General features: G+C 41.1%; 1 protein-coding gene across 2 annotated transcripts in view; it reads right to left on the reverse strand.

The window, feature by feature from the left end:
• Positions 1–24,152, reverse strand: part of CPA6 (carboxypeptidase A6) — a 310,643-nt gene that overhangs the window by 193,570 nt on the left and 92,921 nt on the right. For both annotated transcript variants that reach the window (XM_015145505.3, XM_077943755.1), the window contains exon 2: positions 594–669. In XM_015145505.3, coding sequence (XP_015000991.2) covers positions 594–669 — 76 coding nt within the window. The remainder of the gene's footprint in view (positions 1–593; positions 670–24,152) is intronic.

Consider the following 24,152-nt stretch of genomic DNA (forward strand, 5'->3'; position numbering starts at 1 on the left):
TAGCTGGGACTACAGGCATGTGACACCACACCTGGTTAAATTTTTATATTTTTTTGTAGAGATGGGGTTTTACCATGTTGCCCAGGCTGGCCTTGAACTCCTGGGCTCAAGTGATCTGCCTGCCTCAGCCTCCCAAAGTGCTGAGATTACAGGCATGAGCCACTGCACACAGCCAGAAAATTTTTGAGTAGCCTTAAATATTCTTTAAAAGCTCTTTCGGTTGGGCACAGTGACTCATGCCTGTAATGCCAGCACTTTGAGAGGCCAAGGCAGATGGATCACGAGGTCAGGAGTTTGAGACCAGCCTGGCCAACACAGTGAAACCCCGTCTGTACTAAGAGGCAGGAGAACTGCTTGAACCCAGGAGCTGAGATCGCACCACTGCACCCCAGCTTGGACAACAGAGTGAGACTTTATCTCAAATCAAATCAAATCAAATCAAATAAAACAAAATAAAATAAAAGCCTTTCAAGTTATGTCCTTAGCCTTTACTTTCTTGGTTAATAAATTCCAATTATTCAACTCCAGTCAGCAAATCCCTGTAAACACACCACAAGCACAATTCCACTATAAGTGAGTAGACGCTCTATTACCTTAAGTTGATGGGATATTTTCTTCAGTGCGTATACTTCCTCTTCTGTTTTGGGAATAAATCTTATCACTTTATCGCTATAAAATAAGAAAAGAAAGATGATAATTACTTTTCAAAAATAAAGATATTAGTCATCTCTTTCTTACCTCTTAAAAAACTGCCTCTGCTTTTTTTTTTTTTTTTTTTTTTTTTTTTTTGAGACGGAGTCTTGCTCTGTCACCCAGGCTGGAGTGCAGTGGCCGGATCTCAGCTCACTGCAAGCTCCGCCTCCCGGGTTTACGCCATTCTCCTGCCTCAGCCTCCCGAGTAGCTGGGACTACAGGCGCCCGCCACCGCGCCCAGCTAGTTTTTTGTATTTTTAGTAGAGACGGGGTTTCACCGTGTTAGCCAGGATGGTCTCGATCTCCTGACCTCGTGATCCGCCCGCCTCGGCCTCCCAAAGTGCTGGGATTACAGGCTTGAGCCACCGCGCCCGGCCGCCTCTGCTTTTAAGAAGGAAAACAGCAAAACTTTTCACTGGCCCAGTATTTTATCCAGTTTATTCTCTGATTGCATTGTTCTTTTCTTCTTGTCTTAAAGCTATTTGGTATTTAATCAGCTTTTGAAGATTACAAACTCACATTTAATGTTATAAATGCAGAAAAAGGCCAAAAATACAGGAAGAGTGGTGGCAACAAGAGAAAGAAACTTTCATGAGCTGCTCAGAGCAGATACCAAGAAGGAAAATTTCTGATGACAGAAGAAAGAAAAGTCATTCTTTTTCAAAACATAATGCTGAAAAGGAATGTGACTTTCAGTAAGAGGATGTGAATCCACACACTAGGGAAAGCTTCTCGTTTGAATTCTTCCCATACGGAGAACAGTAAGGAGAAGCCCATCTCTATGGTGCAGGCATCTCATTTCTCTGGTACAGAGCTTCCTGCCTGGCTCGTGGGGCCAAACAAGAGGGCCATCAGTGTTAGACACTGATGGCTGTAAATTTTTTAGTGATACAAATTAAAAGTCAATGTTTACAACTGTTACAGAAACACCAGGGGTTTGGTCTAGGTCCTGCTGCTTTCGCACATAAAGCAATCACTGAGAAGATGATTATTACTAAGAAAGAAGGCTTTAATCAGGTGCTGCAACCAGGGAGATGGGAGCTCAGTCTCAAATCCATCTCCCTGATGGACAAAAACTAGAGGTATATATAGCAGGGAAGAAATGTAGCAATGTGTACAAAACAGAAACTAGGGAGGAGCCAGGAAGCAATCATAATGAATGAGGGGTCTTGCATCTTACTGTCAGGATGTGGTGATCTGGTGAGTTTCAGTTCTTTGATACTTTTTGATAGGCCTGAAGGTCGCTTTCTGAGGAAGGAACTCGGATAAAACGAATATAAGTTTCAATCTTTAAGACCAGAAGAATCCATGTGTGCTTATCAAAAAAACTCTCTATAGGACTACTGGGTCAGTTTCACAACCACAAAGGTTTTACCACAGTTGAAATTATATTTGGGCCGGCCACAGTAGCTCACACCTGTAGTCCTAGCACTTTGGGAGGCTGAGGTGGGTGGATCATGAGTTCAGGAGATTGAGACAATCCTGGCTATTCTGGCTAACACAGTGAAACCCTGTCTCTACTAAAAATACAAAAAATTAGCCGGACGTGGTGGTGGGTGCCTGTAGTCCCAGCTACTTGGGAGGCTGAGGCAGGAGAAGGGTGTTAACCAGGGAGGCAGAGCTTGCAGTGAGCCGAGATCGTGCCACTGCACTCCAGCCTGGGCAACAGAGCGAGACTCTATCTCAAAAAAAAAAAGAAATTATATTTGAACACATTTTAAGGTTCTTTCTGTAAAGGTCCCGAATTACCTAAGATGACTTAAGGTGTTGCTGTGTCTTTCAGAAAGTTTCTCTTTGGGGGCCTTGTCTCCCAGGTGTGCCAGAAAAGTAGTCTATCAATTTCTAGGTGTGTCATGATGAGGACAGGTTGGGAAGCCCAGCTCTAGCCCATAATAATCACAACTATCCAATGCCTTTTGCATAGAGTAGATGCTTATTAAATATTAATGGATTGGCATAAAGGAGATTGCTGAGAGTAATTGGCTTCCAGAGGAAATATAAAGGAAAAACTAAGTAAATAAAGCACAGTAGGAATTAATACTTTTCGTAACTCTCTATGGCATTTTACAATGATTAAAGATAAGGTAGAATATTATTAATAGAATATAAAGCAGAAAACAAAAACTCTACTAGTTTACCCACAACTTGTCTCTCCAACCCCAAAGGTGCACCAGGAATAAGAATAGAATTTGCATGATTTTCTGTCATTTTACTTCTTAGATGATGATATGATTTGGAGTGTGTCCCCACCCAAATCTCATGTTGAATTGGAGGAGGGGCTTTCTGGGAGGTGATTGGTTCATGGTGGCATATTTTCCCCTTGTTGTTCTCATGACAGTGAGTGAGTTCTCACAAGATCTGATGGTTTAAAAGTGTGTCACCTCCTTCTTTGCTCTCGCATTCTCCTGCCACCATGTGGAGGTCCCTGCTTCCTCTTCTGCTATGATTGTAAGTTTCCTGAGGCCTCCAAGGCATGCTTTCTGTTAAGCCTGTGGAACTGTGAGTCGATTAAATCTATTTTCTTCCTAAATTACCAGTCTCAGGTATTTCTTTATAGTGGTGTGAGAGAGGGCTAATACAGAGGGATAGCAGTTTCAAAGACGAAGTAAGGCTAATATAGAGGGCATCAGATCCCTAGGGATACTTCTGGACTTGCTGGGCAATGATTTTTAGGGCTTTGTGTTTATTTCCAATCACAATAGCTTTATTATTTCAAATGATCTTGTAATAGCTCCTTTAGGCCTATGAATAAAAAGGCTCTTGGCTTGCTGATGATAAATTACTGTGTTTTATGGACTGCTACTCTAATAGAGCTTTACAGCTTTGATTTTCTCAAAATCACACACACCACCCCTCAGTACCAATGTCATGAAGTTCATATTTCTGGAAAGAATAAAAGAAAGTACTGGGAAAAAATTATCAAGTCACTGTAAAACAAATCTAAACATAACCTTTGGAATTTAAACCTCTTCTCTTTTCTGGTATACATTTCTCTGACCTGTGTTTTTCCTGGATTCATCATACCCTGGCCTTTCTCATCTGACCCAATACAATTCTTGGCAGAGAAAGCAAGCTCGGCTGGGTGATATGGCTGTTTTTGATGGATGGATCACTTGACAGCTTGCTGAAAAACACCTCCATCTGGGGCCTTGTCAGCTCCTCAAGAGTGTAAGAAAAGCAATCTGTAGCTGTTTTACAGCCATAAGAAGAACTTTTTTTCTTTTAAAGATAGATAATTCAACCTGGCAATCAGTTCCTCTTCTGCAAATAAGTACAGGATACAAAGAAACTACCCTTGGGATTATTTAACCCTGAAAGTGATTGCTCAAACCCAGTTTTCTCATTTTTGTTACAAAAAGTTAACTTCATCCTAGCCTTTAGAAATTCTCAGGTGTGACTTTAGAAATGAGTTTATTACTGTTTGATAACTTATCAAAGGACAGAGAATAAGGAAGGCAATGTAGAAAGATCCATGAAATGTCATACTCTTTTGTGAACCAGTAAATTATATTGATGGAATGACGGGTAACCAAAGCCCAACAAGAGCTCTTTATTCAGCATGTGAAAACCACATGACCCCCAAATGCCCTGTTTGTTTCACCAAACAAAAAGCTTACTCTCCCTGAATCTGATAGCTAGTGTTTTTTGAAGTGGTGAATAATTTGGTGCTAGAAACAGGGAAGTTTCAGGTAGTCTACTGGAACTTAGAAAAACTAACCATACAAAACTATCAGAGGAGGTGAGCTTAGAGGCTTTTCCTTATAACTTATCAGGTTTTTTTTTTTTCACCGTTAGGTGGCAACATCAACTTAAGACCCTTTGGCTACCCTTTGGGGTTAAGATGAGGGAATCACAGTATTGAATATGGGTTGAGGTTAGAAAGACTACTGGGCAAGCAGCTGCTCGTATGCACATATATTTCTAACTTAGCCTATATAAAGTTGTCCAAAGAAAGACAGCATAAGCATTTTTAATTTTAGTTTAAGGATGTCTTATAGAGGAAGCAGGATATTCCAGATAACTAGTCTCCCAGGAATTACTAATACTTATTAATCCATGATATGTTCACATTTTGTTCCTTTGCCCTACAAGACAAATGAGATTATGTAGCTATAAAGCCCACGTTGAGTTTGGTTGTGAGTTTGACTAATAATCCTGCTGTACGGTAGCAACCACATGAATAAGACAATAGTAAATAAATGTAATCAGTTCAAAAAGTATTACCAAATGCCTCCTGAGCATGTATGCACCGAGAGAAAATTCAGAAAGGGAACATAATCTCCAACTCTATACTACGTCTGGGTCTCAGTTTCTTCACTAGAGAAGTGAGGGATGATCTCCTAGCTGCCTTCCAACATGGTGAAAACCCGTCTCTACTAAAAATACAAAAATTAGCCGGGCATGGTGGCATGTGCCTGTAGTCCCAGCTACTTAGCAGGCTGAGGCAGGAGAATTGCTTGAACCTGGGAGGTGGAGATTGCAGTGAGCCAAGATTGTGCCACTGCACTCCAGCCTGGGCAACAGAGTGAGACTCTGCCTCAAAGAAAAAAAAAAAAAAGTTCTAAGACTGTGTTGCCTGGGTTTGACATCTCCCATATTGATTGCCATTCTTCTGTGCCTTGACTGTGCAGCAGCAAAGGAAGAGTATCTCTGTCCTCTAGGCAACCTGAAAGTCCTGTTGAAAGACAGAGATACGAAGCTTCAGATGTTTCCTTGTGGCTCCTGGCATGACCTTTCACAACTGAATCCATTATGAAATCCTAAACTTCTTTGTATGCTACAGAATTTATGAACCTACACTTGAAAAATTAAAATATTATATAGCATATGAAATGAGAACGTTCTCTTCCAACCCCAAGCCTTCTATCTTCCCTTTGTAGCCACTGTTAATAGTTACTTGTGTATCACTCTGAACTCTTTTCTGCATTAATACACATACACGCAGTGTTTGTTTTACAGCATTTTGTAACACTAGTTTGCTTTTATCTTTTACTTCATATGTTGATTTAAAAACATAAGTCCTTGATTAACATCAATGATAAGTTCTTGGAAACTCTGATTTTATGTGAAACAGTATATAACAAAACTGATTTTACCATAAACTAACTGATATAAGCAAGTTAAGTTCCTATGGGCATATTTCTGGTCATGAAAAAATCACCAGGCAGGGTGCGGTGGCTCACGCCTGTAATCCCAGTACTTTGGGAGGCCGAGGTGGGCGGATCACGAGGTCAAGAGATTGAGACCATCCTGGCCAACATGGTAAAACCCCATGTCTACTAAAAATACAAAAATTATCTGGGTGCGGTGGCACATGCCTGTGGTCCTGGCTACTCTGGAGGCTGAGGCAGGAGAATTGCTTGAACCTGGCAGGCAGAGGTTGCAGTAAGCCGAGATTGTGCCACTGCACTCCAGCCTGACGACAGAGTGAGACTCCATCTCAAAAAACAAAACAAAACAAAAAAACGCCAAATTTCTAAATAAAGACCCATAGCTGGGTGTGACTCATACCTGCAATTCCAGGACTTGGGAGGCTGAGGTAGGAGAATAGCTTGAGGCTAGGAGTTTGAGACCAGCTTGGATAACATAGTGAGACCCTGTCTCTGCAAAAATAAATAAATAAATAAATAACTAGCTGGGCATCATGGCACACACATATAGTCCCAGCTACCTGGGAGGCTGAGGCAGGAGAATCACTCAAACTAAGGAGTTGGAGGCTGCAGTGAGCTATGATCAAGGTACTTTGTCCAGCCTGGGTGACAAAATGAGACCCTGTCTCAAAAAAAAAGAAAAAAAAAAAAGACTCGAAGTACTTCTAATATTAAACATTGAAATAAATATGAACTATATATATATTTAAGAAAAATTAATAAAGACAAGATTATGCACTCAATTTTTGGCGAATCTGAGAGGGATAATGGTTGTTGCAGTGGTGGGTTAAATCAAGGAATAAATGTTTGCAAAGCTAAAATACGAACACCTCTTCCCAATGTGCAGTTGAAATAAACAATAACAAATACAATGGGTCTGCTGAGGGCTTTTGTACTGCATCATTTATTGCCATGCCTTTGTATGATTTTGTCTATGAGTTTTTATTTTAAAATACTTTGTATTCATTCCTGGCTGAGCGCTGTGGCTCACGCCTGTAATCCCAGCACTTTGGGAGGCCGAGGCAGTTGGATCACAAGGTCAAGAGATTGAGACCATCCTGGCCAACACAGTAAAACCCCGTCTCTACTAAAAATACAAAAATTAGCCAGGCGTAGTGGCAGGCATCTGTAGTCCCAGCTACTCGGGAGGCTGAGGCAGGAGAATGGCGTGAACCTGGGAGGCGGAACTTGTAGTGAGCCAAGATCGCACCACTGCACTCCAGCCTGGGCAACAGAGGGAGACTCCGTCTCAATTAATAATAATAATAATAATAATTTGTATTCATTCCTTAATTCGTTTTCCAACCCACTTATTGTAGTTTAGGGTTGTGGGTGGCCGGAGCTTTTCCCCGCAGCTCAGGACACAAAGTGGAAACTGACTCTGGATAGGATGCCATCCATTGCAGGGTGCACTCACACACCCATGCTCACTCAGCCTGGGACCATGTAGGCATGCTGATGAACCTAACAGGTGCAGCTTTGGGATGGGGGTTGGAAACTGAGTACCTAGAGAAAACCCACACAGACATAGGGAGAACATGCCAATTCCTCAGACAGTGGACCTGGTGGGAACTGATTTTTTTTCTTGTCAAAGTTACAGCAAAATGATGTTGAATGATAAAACAATGTTATTCTAGGACCTGCTGTACCACGTTTTAAATAAATGGCTGGATTTTATATGCTAATATTTTATTTCAGAGTTTTATAACTATATTCATAAGGAAGGCTTTTTTTAAAAAATAAACTTTTTATAAACCTTTAAAAAATGATGCTCTCTCTCTCTGTGTGTGTGTGTGTGTGTGTGTGTGCGTGTGTGTTTTCTCAGAGACAGTCTCGCTCTGTCGTGCAGGCTGGAGTGGAGTGGCATGATCACAGCTCACCGTAATCTCGAACTTCTGTGCTCAAGTGATCCTCCTATCTCAGCCTCCCAAGTAGCTGGGACTACAGGTGTACACCATCATGCCCAGCTAATTAAAAACTTTTTTTTTTTTTTGAAATGGGGTCTTACTATGTTGCCCAGGCTACTCTCAAACTCCTGGACTCAAGTGATCCTCCCACCTCAGCCTCCTGAGTAGCTGGTACTACAGGTGTGTGCCACCATGCCCAGTTAATTAAAAAACTTTTTTTTAAGAGATGGGGTCTCATTGTATTGCCCCGGCTACTCTCGAACTCCTGGACTCAAGTAATCCTCCTACCTTGGCTTCCCAAAGTGCTGGGCTTACAGGCATGAACCACTGCAGCAAGCCTTGTATTTTAATATGTGGTGTTCTCATTGATGTTCAGATCTAATAGTTGACAATTGAGTTTTTAGTCCTTCTTTACTAAAGAGCTATTTTGAAATACTAAAGAGCTATATTTGTTAAAAAATATATCAAGCACTTAGATGTATTTTGGGTGGGAAGATTTATTTTTGTTACTGTTTTATTATCTTGAAGTAAGAGAAGGTGGCCCATTATGATACCTACTTTGTAGACTTCATTGCATTGGTATTTATGGCCTAATATGTATTCAAGTTCTATAAATAGTGCACAAATATTTGAAAAGAAGATCTTTCTTATAAATTTTTATATATACACTTATTAAGCATATTAATTATATGATTTTCATTTTCTCTGTCTTTAGTTTTCCACTGAATTTGACAATTTGAGCTAATTTTACTCAATATACCCACTATAATTTTGGATTTGTCAATTTACTTTTGAATATAAAAACTTTTGATTCATGTATTTTGATGTGTGTAACTGTATATAAGCTCACGACTACTACATCTTCTGGATAGAATAAAACTTTTACTTCTATAAAGTTTCCTTAGAGAAACTCTTCTTTGGTTTATTTTATGCTCTTTATCATGAATTCCATTTTTCCCCCATAAGATTGCCACTCCTGCTTTTTGTTTGCCTGGCATTTTTAATTGGAAATTTTACTTATTCACATTAATTGTAATACATAATATATGTGACTTTATTCTTATAATTTTTATCTTTTTGCTTGTTGTAGGTTCTTATTTGCCCTTTTCTTCCTCTTTCTTGGATTAATCAATTTTCTTCGTTAGCTTTTTCTCATCTAGCGGTTTGCAAGTTATGCATCTTCTATGTATTAGTGATTTTTTCGTATTTTACAAACATACTTTGAGATAGCTTTTTCTTCATGTCTAGAATGCCTCTGTAATTTGTCCCCTTGAACAAGATAAGACCTTAAGAATCTTTTTTTCTCTGTCCTTCTCCCCTCAAATGTTTTCCTCCTTCTTTGCTCCATGTTTTGTCAAAATCATCTGGAATTTTTGTTGTATATTGTGTCTAAGTGCAGATATGTGAGTTGTTTCCCCTTGAAGTTCAAACGTTGAAATCCTAACTCCCTCAATCCAAGAATGTGACTGCATTTGAAGATAGGGTCTTTAAAGAGGGAATTCAATTAAAATGACATCATTAGGGTGTTTTTCCTAATCCACTAGTATTAAAAACACTTAAACTTCAGATATTTCATTGTTTTATTCTTTTCTCCAAGTCACTGAATTTATTATTATTATTTTTGAGACAGAATCTCGCTCTATCGCCCAGGCTAGAGTGCAGTGGCACGATCTCAGCTCACTGCAAGCTCCGCCTCCCGGGTTCTGGCAATTCTCCTGCCTCAGCCTCCGGAGTAGCTGGGACTACAGGCGTGAGCCACACTGGATTTATTTTTCAGGATCCACTTCCTTCTTCACTTTGGGGGAGAAAGAGAGTAAGGTTAGATTACAAATCTGGGCTCCACCACTTGATGTGTGCCCTTGACCAAAATGCTTAAACACTTAGAGCCAATGAGTCCTAATCCTTAAATTGAGGGGAAGCACCAATGTACCATCGCATAGGTTTTTTGTGAAAATTATTTCATCCAGCACATTAATGAAGGTTACATTATGTTCCAGGCACAGTGGTAGATGCCAGGGAGACAGCAGGAACTGCTGGTGATGAGTTTATAATCACAATCCCTGTGAGATATTGCCTGGGAAATACCTAATTTATAGCCTCTCAATACATAGTAGCTACTGTCATTACTTCTATGGGAAAATATTCTTCTAGTTCTTTTTTAGAAATGGTCTCACTCTGTTGCCCAGGCTGGAGTACAGTGGCACCATCATGACTCACTGCAGCCTCAACCTTTCAGGCTCAAGCATCCTCCTGTCTCAGCCTCCCAGGTAGCTAGAACAACAGGTGTGAACCACTATGCCCTGCTATTAAAAAAAAGAAAATTTTGTAGACAGGGTCTCGTTATGTTGCCCAGGCTGTTCTCCTGCGCTCAACTGATCCTTCCACCTCGGCCTCTTAAAGTGTTGAGTTTACAGCCATGAGCCACTGCACCCAGCCTAGAACTTAATGCACTGAAATAAGATGCTTTTCCAAGTTTGCTCCACTGTGAACACCACAAAAAACATGACACAATTTGATTCTGAATACATTCAACATTTCTGTTGTTGCTGCTGGCATTTTTTCTTGCCCTTTGCATGGATATTTGCATTAATCTCTGATCAGTGCCTTAATTTGGGATTTACTGTTTTCTCTCTGCTCAGGCAGCTCTTTGGCATCTGAGAAATGCACATATTGGATGGTCTCATTTTCTACAATGGTAACTGGGTATATGGAACACTTTATATAAAAGAAAAAGGGGCCGGGCATGGTGGCTCACTCCTGTAATCCCAGCACTTTGGGATGCCAAGGAGGGGGGATCACCTGAGGTCAGGAGTTTGAGACCAGCCTGACCAACATGGCGAAACCCCGTCTCTACTAAAAACACAAAATTAGCTGGGCGTGGTGGTGCATGCCTGTAATCCCAGCTACTCGGGAGGCTGAGGCAGAAGAATCACTTGAACCTGGGAGGTGGAGGTTGCAGTGAGCTGAGATCATGCCACTGCACCCCAGCCTGGGCAACAAAGAGTGAAACTCAAAAGAAAAAGGAAAAATAATGTCAGATAAAGTCCTGTAAAGAGGTTTTCTCTATTGGTGTAAGTCACACATGTTCAATTTTTCAGTACTTCCAAAGACCAAACTTACCTAGATGTAGTAAAGGATTTCTAATGTTGGCCTTCACAAGGGACCAGAATAGATGACTGCAGTGATGTTTTGGCTGCTCCTCCAAATCTATTTTCCTGTCTGAAACCCTAAAAGGACTCTGACTCTGCTCAGATATTCACCCTATCCCCATATCAGGACTGAGTCCCGATTAGCCACTCAGAGCTTGGATATCCCTTGGCAACTTTTGTTAGTTTGGGGGTAGATGTGAGGTATAAATTGGCCCAATCAGATTTAAGGGAAGGATTATTCAAAAGGGGTGGAAGGATTCTCTCTCATTGAATGTAAACAAGCAAATATGCAATTCTGCATGCCATTGCTAGCCTACAATTATGAGGCAGATTCACCCTAAGCTCACTGTGGACTCTCAAGTGGAGAGACAAAATGAATCTGGGTCTGCAATGATCTTGTTGAATCAACCAACTTTTAAGCTTGTTCTGCTGCTGGACTTCCTGTTGTATAATACATTTTAAAATTATGTAGGGCAGTTTGAGTCAGGTTTTTTCTTACTTGTAACCAAAAGCACCCTGTAAAACAGTAAGTTTACTTTGGATATTTTTAGAGGAATAAGAAAAACCAATGGAATAATTAAATTCACTGTTAAATCAGTCTTCACAGGTGAGAATATACATATTGGCACTCTCTATTTCCTCCCCAAGTCCCTCTCTCTAAAACATCCCTTTAATTTTGATGGCAGCTTAAAAAACCATGTGTTTTCAGAAGGAAAGATTTAGGGTACTCCAAAACTAAGGCTCATCTCATATTCTCAAGGAAAATAGGACAGTTTAAAATATTTGATGAACTTTATGAAAGCTTGTATCCTGTGGAAAAGTTAATAATAGGATGTTCACTTACTTAAAAATAATGTCATCCCCAAGCACAAAGAAATCCATTAGGTAATTCCACCTAGAAAAATTAATGTTCACATGTAGATTCTCTATTATAAAGTGCTTGGGTCTCAGAGCTGCATTTCCTTTGTTGAAAGATTATGTTTTGATGCACATGAAAAATTTCATTAAAAAGCAATAAATAAGAGACAACTTGGCAGAGCACGCTCTAGAGAGCTAAATGGATTCTCCCTTCTTCAGTTATGGTTTATAGTGGCAATATAAAGTACTTGGAACATGAAGAATCTCCCTGTGGCAGTTTGCTTAGGACGTGAAGATTTAGACTTCACTCTTGGATTAAAGTTAGGCAGAAGTAATGACTTTATTTTTGGTGGTTGCTGTTGTTGCAGTTAATTTAACAGCAGAGAAAAGAAAAACACACAGTCTTCAGAAGCCTCACAGATGCATTTCACTTTATAACAGAAATTTTCTCATAGTATCTCACATGTAATTGTTGATCAATAAATATTTGTTGAGTTGAATTGAAATTGGCTTTTTGTAAACCACATCATCTTTTTAAATGCCTGAAATGGGCTTCCATTATTTGCTTTGAGAATTTCTTCTCCCATTAGCATAAATCAGAGAGGAGAAAAAGCAATAAAATATAATAATGTCATGAAATTAATTTCTTATAATAAGATATTATCTTCACTATGTCTCAAGGACTTGCTATATATTGTGTGAGATCATTGTATCACACTTCAATTTAGTTCTTTCTTGTTGTATTTAAGGATGGGACTCAGTCTGAGAAAAATGTTACCACAGTGGAGAACAAACTATTTATTCAATAGTTATCCATGCAGCAAATTATTCCATGCAAGTTTCTGGTGTGAGGAAAAGGGAAAGGAGTTACAAAGCACAGGGGAAAATTTTTCAAAGATATATAATCTAATTGGGTACATAAGACAAATAATACCTTATTATTACAAGGTAACATGGCAAATGTTTCATAAACTACATAGAAAATATGTAGTAAAAAGGTTTAGCTGCAGTGATCAGAGAAAACCATATGAAAAGATTTGATACTTAAAACTAAGAAGATTTGGGGGCTCAGTAGATTGATAGCCATCAGCAATACATTAGTTTAGTGGTTTTGAAATTAGAGCCTATGTAAGATTCACCTAGGAATTTATCTGCCAGCATAATTTGTTGGGCTCCATACCCTGAAATATCCTTCCAGAAGAAAGCCCTTAGTAATGCTAGAAATTGTGTGTGTGTGTGTGTGTGTGTGCATGCGCGTGCATGCAAGCATGCATGTTTGTGTATGTATGTGGTATATCACAATATGCATGAGTGGCAATACAGTAAGAGAAATTCTAAGATGCCCAACACGATGAGTGAAGCTAACACTGGGGCCAGTGGTTATCCTAACTGAGGAGCACCTTGGTAGCCCCTGGATGCCCTAGAGTTTGAGCAAGGTGGGAATTCAGACCACAGACTCCCATATAAAGCCTTAAAGATAACAACCTTAGTGAAAAGATGACTAGAAAAAAAAGCCTTGTGACAGGAGAAAGGAGGAAAACGTGTTTGTCTTGAACTTGGCTCTAGGTAGGAAAAATATAGTCAATAGTGAGAATTTAAAACCATAGCTAGCCCTCCAGCAGGATTAGGAATGAAATTCAACCTAAAAAATAAACCTAATAAACCTAATAAAATTTAAATCTATATGGTCCAAAAATCTCCAAACTAAGAATTTGTGTTAAAGTAGTCTTCTGGTTAGAAGTTCCCTGTAGTCCTTACTGTGGTGTGCTGCTCAAATCACCCCTGCAGAACAGACGTATTCATTGTCCTAGCTGCAAAGTGTTGCCTGCTGATGGCTCACAGCTGAGTCCTTCTTAAGCAATTGCCTTTGGCTGAAAGGAAGTCCTTCATCTAGGAGGAAGACCACTCCCCCAGGGGCAGTGTATGCTGAGGTGCAAAGGCCTGGCCCCCTTTTCTCAATTTGAGACGTTACTGAAGGACCAATCCAGCTTTAGAGTTTCCCATGAAAACTGTTGAGAAGACATTTCAGTTCAAATATCCCTCTGTGCTCAGTTTCTTTCATTTCCTCGCAGATGTTGTTTGTGAGAGTACTCCCTAATAAAGTGACTCCATGCAAGCCTCTCTCTCAGAGTCTACTTCCTGGGGGACCTTAGCCTGTGATGTGCCCTGTCCCTAGGGCCCCAAAACAAATGCGGAGGAGGAATCTATCTTAAAACCAGGTCTCAAATAACTCCCATAAAGTTCCAACAAATAGGAGCTCACTATCAAGAATTATAAAGCACATCAGAAAATAAGCCAACAAGAGCAAAAGTCAGTAGAAACAACAAAGAGCAGAATTAGGCCTGCAGAGCCTACTGATGTTGAAATTGTCAGATGGTGCAGGGGTTGGAAAGTTTTTCTGTAAAGAGCCCCATGGTAAATATTTTAGGTTTGCTGGTCATACAGTCTCTGTTGCTACTGTTATGGGATTCTTGGGGTGTTGCTTCACCAGCTGGAAACCTCTGTGGCCAATGGTGCCTTTGCCTGAGTTTTGTTTTGGCCTGCTAGGCTCCTTCGGTCCTCTCAGCCTGGCAGGCTGTGCTCAGCTCTCACTACCGGCCTGGATCCCATGCCTGCCAAGGGTGAGCCAGACATGGAGCTACAAGGGGTATGTGAGTGAATGTGGGGTCCAGCTACTGTACACACCTAGGCACACTGACTGCAGCAGGTCAGGCAGCTGCAGAAGCTGGTATGGGCACCAGCTCCCTGCAAGGCTGTGGCTGGACAAGGTGTACCATAAGCAGCTTCCACAGCTGACACCAGGGAACATGGTGTGGTGCCCGGAAGCTTGGGATGCCAGGAATTGCAGAGCCCTAAAGAGGGTATCACAACCCTGGCTTGGGGAACTCCTAGGTCTGGGCTCCCTGAAGGGCTGCAGCTCTTCTCTCCTTCTTTCTTGTCACCCATAACATGGTGGGCAAGGGGTGTGTTTCAGCCCTATTTGTGTTACAGCTCTTTTAGCTCCACCATTTGGCAGGTCCCGAGTTATTGTCCTGTGTCCAGGAAGAATGAGGTACACAGACAAGTGTAGGGTAAGACGAAGAGGAGCTTTATTGAGTGATAGAATAGCTCAGAGGAGACCTATAGTTGATAGTTCCTCTCTGTAGCCAGGGTGTCCTGACAAGTGTTCAGCTCTCAGCAGAGAGGGTAGCTCCTCTCTGTAGCTGGTCATCCTGTCTCTTCAGCTCTCAGCAGAGAGGAGACCCTGGGATGGGTAGCTTCTCTCTGTAGCTGGTCATCCTGTCTCTTCAGCTCTCAGCAGAGAGGAGACCCTGGGGTGGGTAGCTTCTCTCTGTAGCTGGTCATCCCATCATCTCCTTGAGTCTGGGGCTTTTATGGGCCTCAGAGGGAAAGTACCCTGTGCCAGTTGGTCCATGGACAGCCATGGGTGGGCCTGGAAAAGGCACCACAAGTTCCCACTCTGGTCCGAGGGACTGGTAGCCTGGCCCCCAGGCTTCAGGCCCTCCCCAGCTTGGAGTTGCGGCTTCACCAGGGACCTGCCCCCTTCTGCCCAGGAGCCTATCTGCCTCCTGCTGCCATTTATGGCACCCAGGCTATTTGTGCCAAGGGGTGCTTGCAGGCCAGCACTGAGCTGCCCTCAGCACCCCTTTGGCCTCCCTCCAGTGCTTGTTGGTGCCCAAAATCCAGAGGGGGTCAAGGTGGCAGGGAGCTGGCGTGTCAGCACTGCCCTGAGTGTGTACACATTTGGCCGGCTTTCAGAATTGCCTGGGATCAGCCTCAACTTTGCTCCATGATTGGAGCAAGAACTAACAACGGGGAGAAGCCAGACAACAGGAGCAGGCCCCCAGGACTGTAGAGATGCCTGGGTCTGCACCTGCGGGTTGGGCAACTGTAGCTGTGCCTGGGAGGGTGGGACTCCTTCCTGTTCCTGGCTCCCAAGAGCACAGGGGTGCCTGGGTCTCAGCCTCAGCTCGGGTAGCTATAGTTGTGCCTGGGGAGCTCCTGCCCTGCCAACTTGGAAGGGGCGGCCCTTCAGCTTGTCCTGGGCTCCCACTTGTCCACAGCTCCTGCCCGCTCTGTGGAGTGTGCAGTCCCAGCCCTACCTTCTCTCTGCATTTTCCCTAGCAACAGCAGTGGCAGCCCCTGACCAACCCCACAGGAGAGAACCCGACACTCCTGCGGCCCTGTGAATTCTGTGTGCCTTCAGCAGGGTGCTCATGGGATGTGGCAGGGAGTGAGGTTGAGGCAGTGACAGAGGCTCTGGGCCTGGGAGCATGTCCTGCCCAGCCATGCAAGGGTGGGGTCATGCAGTTGGCTGCCTCAGGGACGCGGGGCACAGGGGACACACCGCTGCCACTGCTGATCGTGCAGCTGCTCCTGCTGCCACCACTCATGTCTTTCTGCTGCAGCCAGCATGATGGCAGCAGATGCTCCAGATGGCCTGCCACTGCCATCACTACTTCTCAATTCTGCCGTTACAGAGTGAACTTACCAAGATAATATTAAACAGACAGCTTTGGCTGGGTTTCAATAAAACACTGTTTACAAAAACAGTTTGGATTGGATTTGGTTGGGCTGTCCTTGGCCTGTGGGTCATAGCTAACAAACACCCTGAGATGGAGTATACATATATCATGTAATATACTTAGAAAATGAAGGAGGGGATCCAAAATGTTACCAATAATCAAGGAACTATAAAATGACCAGATTAAATTTCTAGAATTAAATTATATAATAAATAAAACTAGAAACTTGATGGACAGGTTAAATAGCAGATTAGATGTACCCAGACAAGGATTAGTGAACCAGAAAGTATATCTTTAAAAATTATTGAAAGTACAGTACGGAGTGTAACAAAGGTATAAGCTAAAAAAGAGCAAAGTGTCATGTAAGCTAGAGAGAGTCTATTCTGTTTCCAATCTGCAAACATCATGTTCAGCAGCAAAGTGCTCAACACTTTTCTTCAAAGTCAAGAACAAGAAGAGGATGCTATGACCATTGTTTGTATTCAACAGAATCAGTGCAAATAAGAACAAAACATAAAAACTAGTGGAATTGGAAAGAAGGAACCAAACAGCCAGTTTTCATAGATGATACAATTAACCACATAGCAAACTTAAAAAAAAAAAACTAACAGTTATAAAACTAGTGAGAGAATTTAGCATGGCAAACTGATATATAATTAAAATTTACATCATTTGAATTTCTATACATTAGCAACATACAGAGATTATATACAAATATATAATTCTCTAAAATATAAGGTACCTAGCAATTCATATAACAAAAGATACAAAGTTATTTAGGGAGGAAATTATAAAATTTGATTAAAGGACATTAGGTCAGGCATGGTGGCTCACGCCTGTAATCCCAGCACTTTGGGAGGCCAAAGTGGGCAGATGAGGTCAGGAGCTTGAAACCAGTCTGGCCAACATGGTGAAACCCCAACTGTACTAAAAATACAAGAATTAGCTGGGTGTGGTGGTGAGCGCCTGTAATCCCAGCTATTTGGGAGGCTGAGGCAGGAGAATCACTTGAACTTGGGAGGCAGAGGTTGCAGTGAGCTGAGATCATATCACTGCACTCCAGCCTGGGCAATAGAGCGTGACTCCATCTCAAAAAAAAAAATTTTTGATTAAAAGACATTAAAGGCGATGTAAACAGAGACACACCATATTCACATTTTAGAAGACAATATTGTAAAGATGTCAGTTTTCCTCAAATTTATCTAGAGAGTCTACGCAATTCCAAACAAAATTTCAACTTTTTTTCATGGAATTGGACAAGCTGAAGTGAAACCATAATAGAAGAACAAAGAATCAGAAACAGGCAACGCACTTGTGAAGAAGGTGAGTAACCAAACATCAAGACTTAGTATAAAGTTACAGTAATTAGGACTGTGGAATTGGCAGGAGGGTAGTCCAATATATGAGAAGCAGATCCTTACATAGAGAGAAACATGATCAATGACAGAGGTAGTATGGCAGATCAACAGGGAAAGGATGAACTCTTTCATAAATAGAACTGGAACAACTAATTATCCATGTGGGAAAATAATTAACTTAGGCCTTTATCTTACACACACACACACACACACACACACACACACACCCACCCACCCCATGTCAAAACGAATTAAGAACTCAACTGAGAGGCAAAACCTTTAAAGATTAAGAAGAAAACATAAATTATCTTTATGACTCTGGGATAGGGTAGTATTTATAAAACAAGATGGAAAAACCATAAAGATTAATTCAATTATATTAAAATTAGGAACTTTTCATCAAAATATTCCATAAAGTCAAAAGGCAAGCCATAGAGAGGAGATATTTAAAACATAAAAGCAGGAGATTAGCATCAATATGAAAAAGATGCATTACCTAAAAAAAGTGCAAAATATATAAACATGAAATTAACAGGAAGCAAATGAACAAAAATATGAATAGATGCATATCATTCTTTTTTTTTTTTTTTGAGATGAAGTCTTACTCTGTCGCCCAGGCTGGAGTGCAGTGGTGCAATCCTGGCTCACTGCAAGCTCCGCCTCCTGGGTTCACGCCATTCTCCTGCCTCAGCCTCCTGAGTAGCTGGCACTACAGGTGCCCACCACCATGCCCGGCTAATTTTTTTGTATTTTTAGTAGAGACGGGGTTTCACTGTATTAGCCAGGATGGTCTCGATCTCCTGACCTTGTGATCTGCCTGCCTCAGCCTCCCAGAGATGCATATCATTCTTAATAAGCAGGAAGATGCAAATTAAAACCACAGGGAGACATCATTTCACAACTACCAGTTTCTCAATGAAATTTCCATAGCACCAAGAGGTAGCTATGGAAACTCACATCTTTGCTCAACAGAATATAAACTACTGTAGCACTTTGGAAGAAAACAATTTGGTGTTAACTGGTAAAACGTCAACATGTCCATACCTAATGTCTGAACAATTCCACTCCTGAAAATGCTCATGCACATGGGTCCAGGAGAGTCATACGGGAATAGCAGCTCTATGTCATAATCACGAAACTACACTAGAAACAGCCTAAACTTCTATCAACAGTAGAAAATTAAACTGTACCTCTCCACAAAATGGAATACTATATAGCAGTGAAAATAGGTGAACCACAGCTATCATATATCAACAAGGATGAATCTTGCAGTCATCCTACTGATGATTAAAACAAGTCACAGAGGAATACATAATGTATAATTACATTTTAATAGATTTCAGAAGTGACTATAAGATTTTAGGGATACAAGTATATATGGTAATTTTTAAAAATCAACTGAACAATAAAAACAAGGCTACAGGTAACCTCAGAAGGAAGGGGAGAGGGAGAGAGATGTGATTAAGAAGGAAGTACATATGGGAGGATTCAAATACATTGGCAATGTTTCACATTTTTAGCTGAGTGGTGGACATATAGGTGTTTGTTGTATAATTTTTTGTTAAAACTTGCATATATGTTTATATGTACTTATTTACATATGATATTTCATCAAAGAGACTGACCTAGTACTGATAGAAAATGTAGATTCTCAGGCCCCATCCCATAAATTTGAATTCAGTCGGTCTGATAAGCATCCCAGGTGATTCTGAGGTAGGGATGTTTATAGATCACATAGAAATAGACGCTGTCTTATTTTAACAACGTGGATTTACTACACTGAAAGAATTAACACTTATCCTGAGAAAGAAAATGAGACTCAGTTGAGCAACGGAGAAAAAGGGACATCTTCCACTCTTCATATCACAGTGCAGATTGAGGGGGTTGGCAGTACCTTAAAGACTGCATGGGTGCCACCGTAAACTCATTTCATTATGGCTGTCTGGGCTTGCAGGGATTCCCTGGGTAAAATGGCAGGGTGTGTGAGAGCTTGCACAACCCCAAAAGCACAGTAACTCTTAACATGTGAAGTCCTGGGTTCTGTGTGAATAGAGGCAAATTCCAGACTTTTTGCACAGGCAGAGCTCTTACAAGCATGTTCTTGCTGCTAGATATACATTCAGGTCTGTGCACTGCAACTTGAAGAGGGATTGCAGACTGTGGGGACTTTTAGGATTTGGGAGTGGTATTTTCCCAGATTGATGAGCAGTGAAGAAGGGGAACAGACTCTTGCCGGCTTGCACATGTCAGGAGCAATACTACGTGGCCCTAACAGCAACAACGGCCAAAAGGAACCAGGCTTCTTGGCCCAGCTGTCATTAAGCTGTGGTACTCACACCCCTTGGGGTATGTGGAGACTTTCCAAGGGGAATAAAGAAACTGATCTTTTAAAGGCAGTGAATTTCCAGTTCTTTAGCATTCACATGTACTCTTGCCTAAAACACACTTATCTCAGAATGCATCTATAGATGAGGTTTTGTTACTCTACTTCTCCTATCACCCTATCCCCATCCTTTACAATCACACCCCTAATACTTTTCAGAATAAAGGCAAAACTTTCCTCTATCCTATATATTACTGTAGTGCCTTGCTCTGGGGGTGAATAATTCTCAGGGGTATCAAAAAAAGTAATAATTAAATGAGGCACTGCAAGCTCGAGGCAGGACTTCATGTCTTTCTCTATCATCACATCATATTGTATCATATATCACATCAGATCATAAGGGTAAGTATGGTGTTAAAAATGGGATGGGAAAGTCTATATTCAAATATATCATGTTGAGAGGAGTGGGACTTGATAATTTATGTCTAACAACCTCACTTTTTCTGTCACCTATTAATGACAAAATGCCTTGCTCCTGAAGGTGAGTCCCCTAAGAGTGAATCAGAGAACCAGTAAAAAAATATTGAAGATCACAGCATGAATTTCATTCAGGCAACAAACGCAGGACAGAGCTTTATATCTTATCTACCGGCATATCCTAGAATTCAGTTTAAGAAGGAAAAGGGTTGTGAATGGGACTGTGTATTAAACAGAAAAGTATAAATTGAAAGATGAAGGCCGATTTTCCTGACAGAAAGTAAGCGATTGGGCTGACTAGTATAATAATGAAGTTTGCCTTTGCCAATTAAACGATATAACACATGGTCTCCTAAAAAAGCTATATTTGCAGCTTCAAGGTTTAGAAAAAATTATTTTTTAAAGAATATAATACTTTTTTGTCAAATGTTATTGTGTTGGAACAAATATAATGATGTCAACATTTTAATTTTCCCAGGTCTTCTGATCTTATCAAGTTAAACAAAAATGGATAAGGGATACATTGCTTTCCAGATTTCTTCTTGGTGGACATGAGTAGAGAAGTTGAGAAACCACTTTCTTAGCTATCTGTACTGGTTTCCAGTTCTTTCTTTGAGAAGATGGTAACTCCTCATGTTACCCAGTGTGATGCCTACATGACCTAGGTGCATATCTACCCTGCCTTAACTCTGCTTATCTTTAGGAAAGAAAATGCCTGAAATAAAAAGTTCTCTCTCCTGACCAAAATGGTGGAGAGAGACTGGTGGCATCCAAGATGGCAGCTCACTTGATCTCTGAAGGACCTCTAATTTCATTATAGTCTGATCTCTATGCTATGTAACACTCCAACCAGCATCACAGCAGGTGACAATCACCATGACAATGACTGGAAGAAACCATAAAAGGACAAAAAGGCAGGCAGCATTCCAGTTTCTAGGAGTTCTCTACCAACTCTCAGAAAAAACCTGAAGATTCCTCCCCTTTTTAATGCTCAACCTCTTCATTAAAGATGACCTGTATCTGCAGATTCCTGGCTCTCATGGGCTGAGAAAGTTGATTTTTGAACCAAGCTTCTGCTTCTCAATCCTATGGCCATCGAATAAAGCCTGCACTGCTAGACATTCACTTTTGGTTTGCTTGTTGGCTTAACGAGATCGAACAGGGAAATACCCCATTTTTGGTGGGGGGCCGACTTTGTTGGTAACACTCCACCTGAGCAAACCTCTCTGAAGGTGCTGTGGAGTCGTCAATGAGAAGATCTTGGGAGAGAAAAAAGACATTACTGTTAACAGGTGAGATAATGAATAACAATTAAAACAACATCATTTTAGATAGTGATGAGGGTCACGAATAAGAGAAGAAGTAATTTGATTGTAACTGGAGGGGGGGCAGATGTGCTAATTCAAATTGGGTGGCCAAGGAAGGATCCCATGGATCAACTTTTGAATTAAAACATGGATGAGGAGGAGCGAGCAGGGGAAGATTTGAGGGAGGAGGGCTCCAGGCAAAGGAAACACAAGTACAAAGGCCCTCAGATGGAACAGGCTGGGCCTGTTGGAGGACAGGGAGACAGTCCATGTTTCTGCAGCTGAGACTGGAAAGAGGCAGTGTTAGGGAGGGAGGCAGGCCCTATAGGAAAGCTCTTAGAGGGTTTAAATCAGAATAATATCTAATTTATAGTTTTAAGCTCACTCTGGCTGCTATGTGGAAAATGGATTACAGGGAAAGGGAAGAGAAAGGGGAGAGTAGGGATGAGCAGTTAGGAGACAATTGACACGGCCTAGGAGGAAAATGGCTTATCTAAAGAAGTAAACGAGGAGGCAAGATCTAGGATCTATCAGAGGGAGAACCAACAGAGTCCACTGCTGAATTTACATGACCACAGGAGAGGGAGAAAAAGAGGAGTTACAGAGGATGTATATGTTTTGGCCATTAAATGAGTTTGAGAACATTGGAGCCAGGTTTGACAGCAAATATCAAGCTCCTTTTCCTTTTTGGGTATGTTAAGTTTGAGATGCTATTAGACAATGATAGGATAATCTTTTTTTTTTTTATTTGTTATTGAGACAGGGCCTCACTATGTTGCCCAGGCTGGCCTTGAACTCCTGGGTTCAAGCAATCCTCTTGCTTGAGCCTCCGAAGTAGCAGGGATTACAGGTGCATAACACCATGCCTGGATTTGACAGGATAATCTTGGATATGTGAATTTGAGGTGTTGCGGCTCAGAAACCAATGCCACAAAATATGATGCTTTGATATGCTGAACTGAAGAAGCAGCCTCAAGGTCTCTCTGACCTTCCCTGACTCCTGTCTCTCAATCGTCTTCCAAGGAATGTAATGAAATTGTTCTCTGAAGTTCCCTTATCTGCCTCAAGTCTGGATGCACCAAAGAAGAAAACAATTACCTCTGGTTCTTTCTCTGAGTTTTCAATAACCTTACATTACAGGAAGAAAGGCTGAAGTCTGTCAATGTACCCGGACAGACTTTTGTCACAAACCACTGTCTACTCTATAGGCCCAACAGAGTATGTTCCAGGCCATTATATGTTCTTCGAGCCCACTGAATCCCCCTAAAAACCATTTACTACCCCCCTAAAAATCATCTACACCTATCTCCCTTTTCCCTAAGAAGTAGGGTATAGAAGCATCTGTACTCCATTGGGATATTGGGTATCACTCTATGATTTTCCCCTGTGCATTCTAATAAATTTGTATGCTTTTTCTCCTATTAATTTGCCTTTTGTCAGTTGATTTGTTTCAGAGAATTTTCAGAGGACAAAGGGGAAGTTCCTTTGGACCCTACAGGGGGTTTAGGTGGAGGTTAGGGCTGGAGATATAAATTGAGGAGTCATCAACATATAATTAGTATTTAAAACCATGATATTCATTTCACTTTTATACTCTGCCTATGTACTGCAGAGACTGTTTAGAGAATAGATGAAAGATCAGAAATTCAAATTTCCTAGATTAGAATAGGGTTTTTTTTTTTTTTTTTGCTGGATCTTCTCTTTTCTTAGTTATTCCTTCATTCCGTGTATAAAATTAGGATTTACATTCTCAGTCGAAATCCTTTGAGGAATGAGAGAGAGGGGTTAGATAATGGCATTGCTAAGCCTTTAGGCCCAACACAGAAGGCTGTGCTGGTATCACATTGCCAGCTCCAGACTTAGCTCCAAATTCAAGTCTTGAGCAAATGAAACATAAGTCACATCTGGAACCCTCACTGCAAGGGTGCTTGGGTTATGGTAGCCTCTGCAGGCAAAGAAAGGCCCAGAAGGAAGAGGTTGGAACAGACTCTGAGTAAGCCAATCCAGGGTCTGCTACCTCGGTGAGAAAAATGGGAGTACTCATTTCTATGAGGCTTTAACTCTACCAGAGATGTTAAGAATTTTTATTTGAAACTTCATGCAGGATTTTGTTTTTCTTTTGGTGTGTTAAAGGGATAAAGCAGCTACAGAAAGCTGTGGAAAAGCTCCGTTGGAAGCTGTGAGCCAGATTTCCAAACTAGCCTTTTATTTGTTAACCAAAAATAAGAGTTGGTTGAAATGACTTGTTAGAACAGAACTGGGGAATATCATCAATGAAACTGGGAAAACAAACTAGGCTCTGTTTATGTTCTTGCCAAATGTGTTCCTCGGTTTGGGGATTTTCTTTTTTGATAATTTTAGTTTGGTTTGGGGAAGGATTTTTTTTAATGGTAAACACACACAT

The sequence above is a fragment of the Macaca mulatta genome, chromosome 8 (genome assembly GCF_049350105.2).
Source record: "Macaca mulatta isolate MMU2019108-1 chromosome 8, T2T-MMU8v2.0, whole genome shotgun sequence".
In the NCBI taxonomy this organism is placed as follows: domain Eukaryota; kingdom Metazoa; phylum Chordata; class Mammalia; order Primates; family Cercopithecidae; genus Macaca; species Macaca mulatta.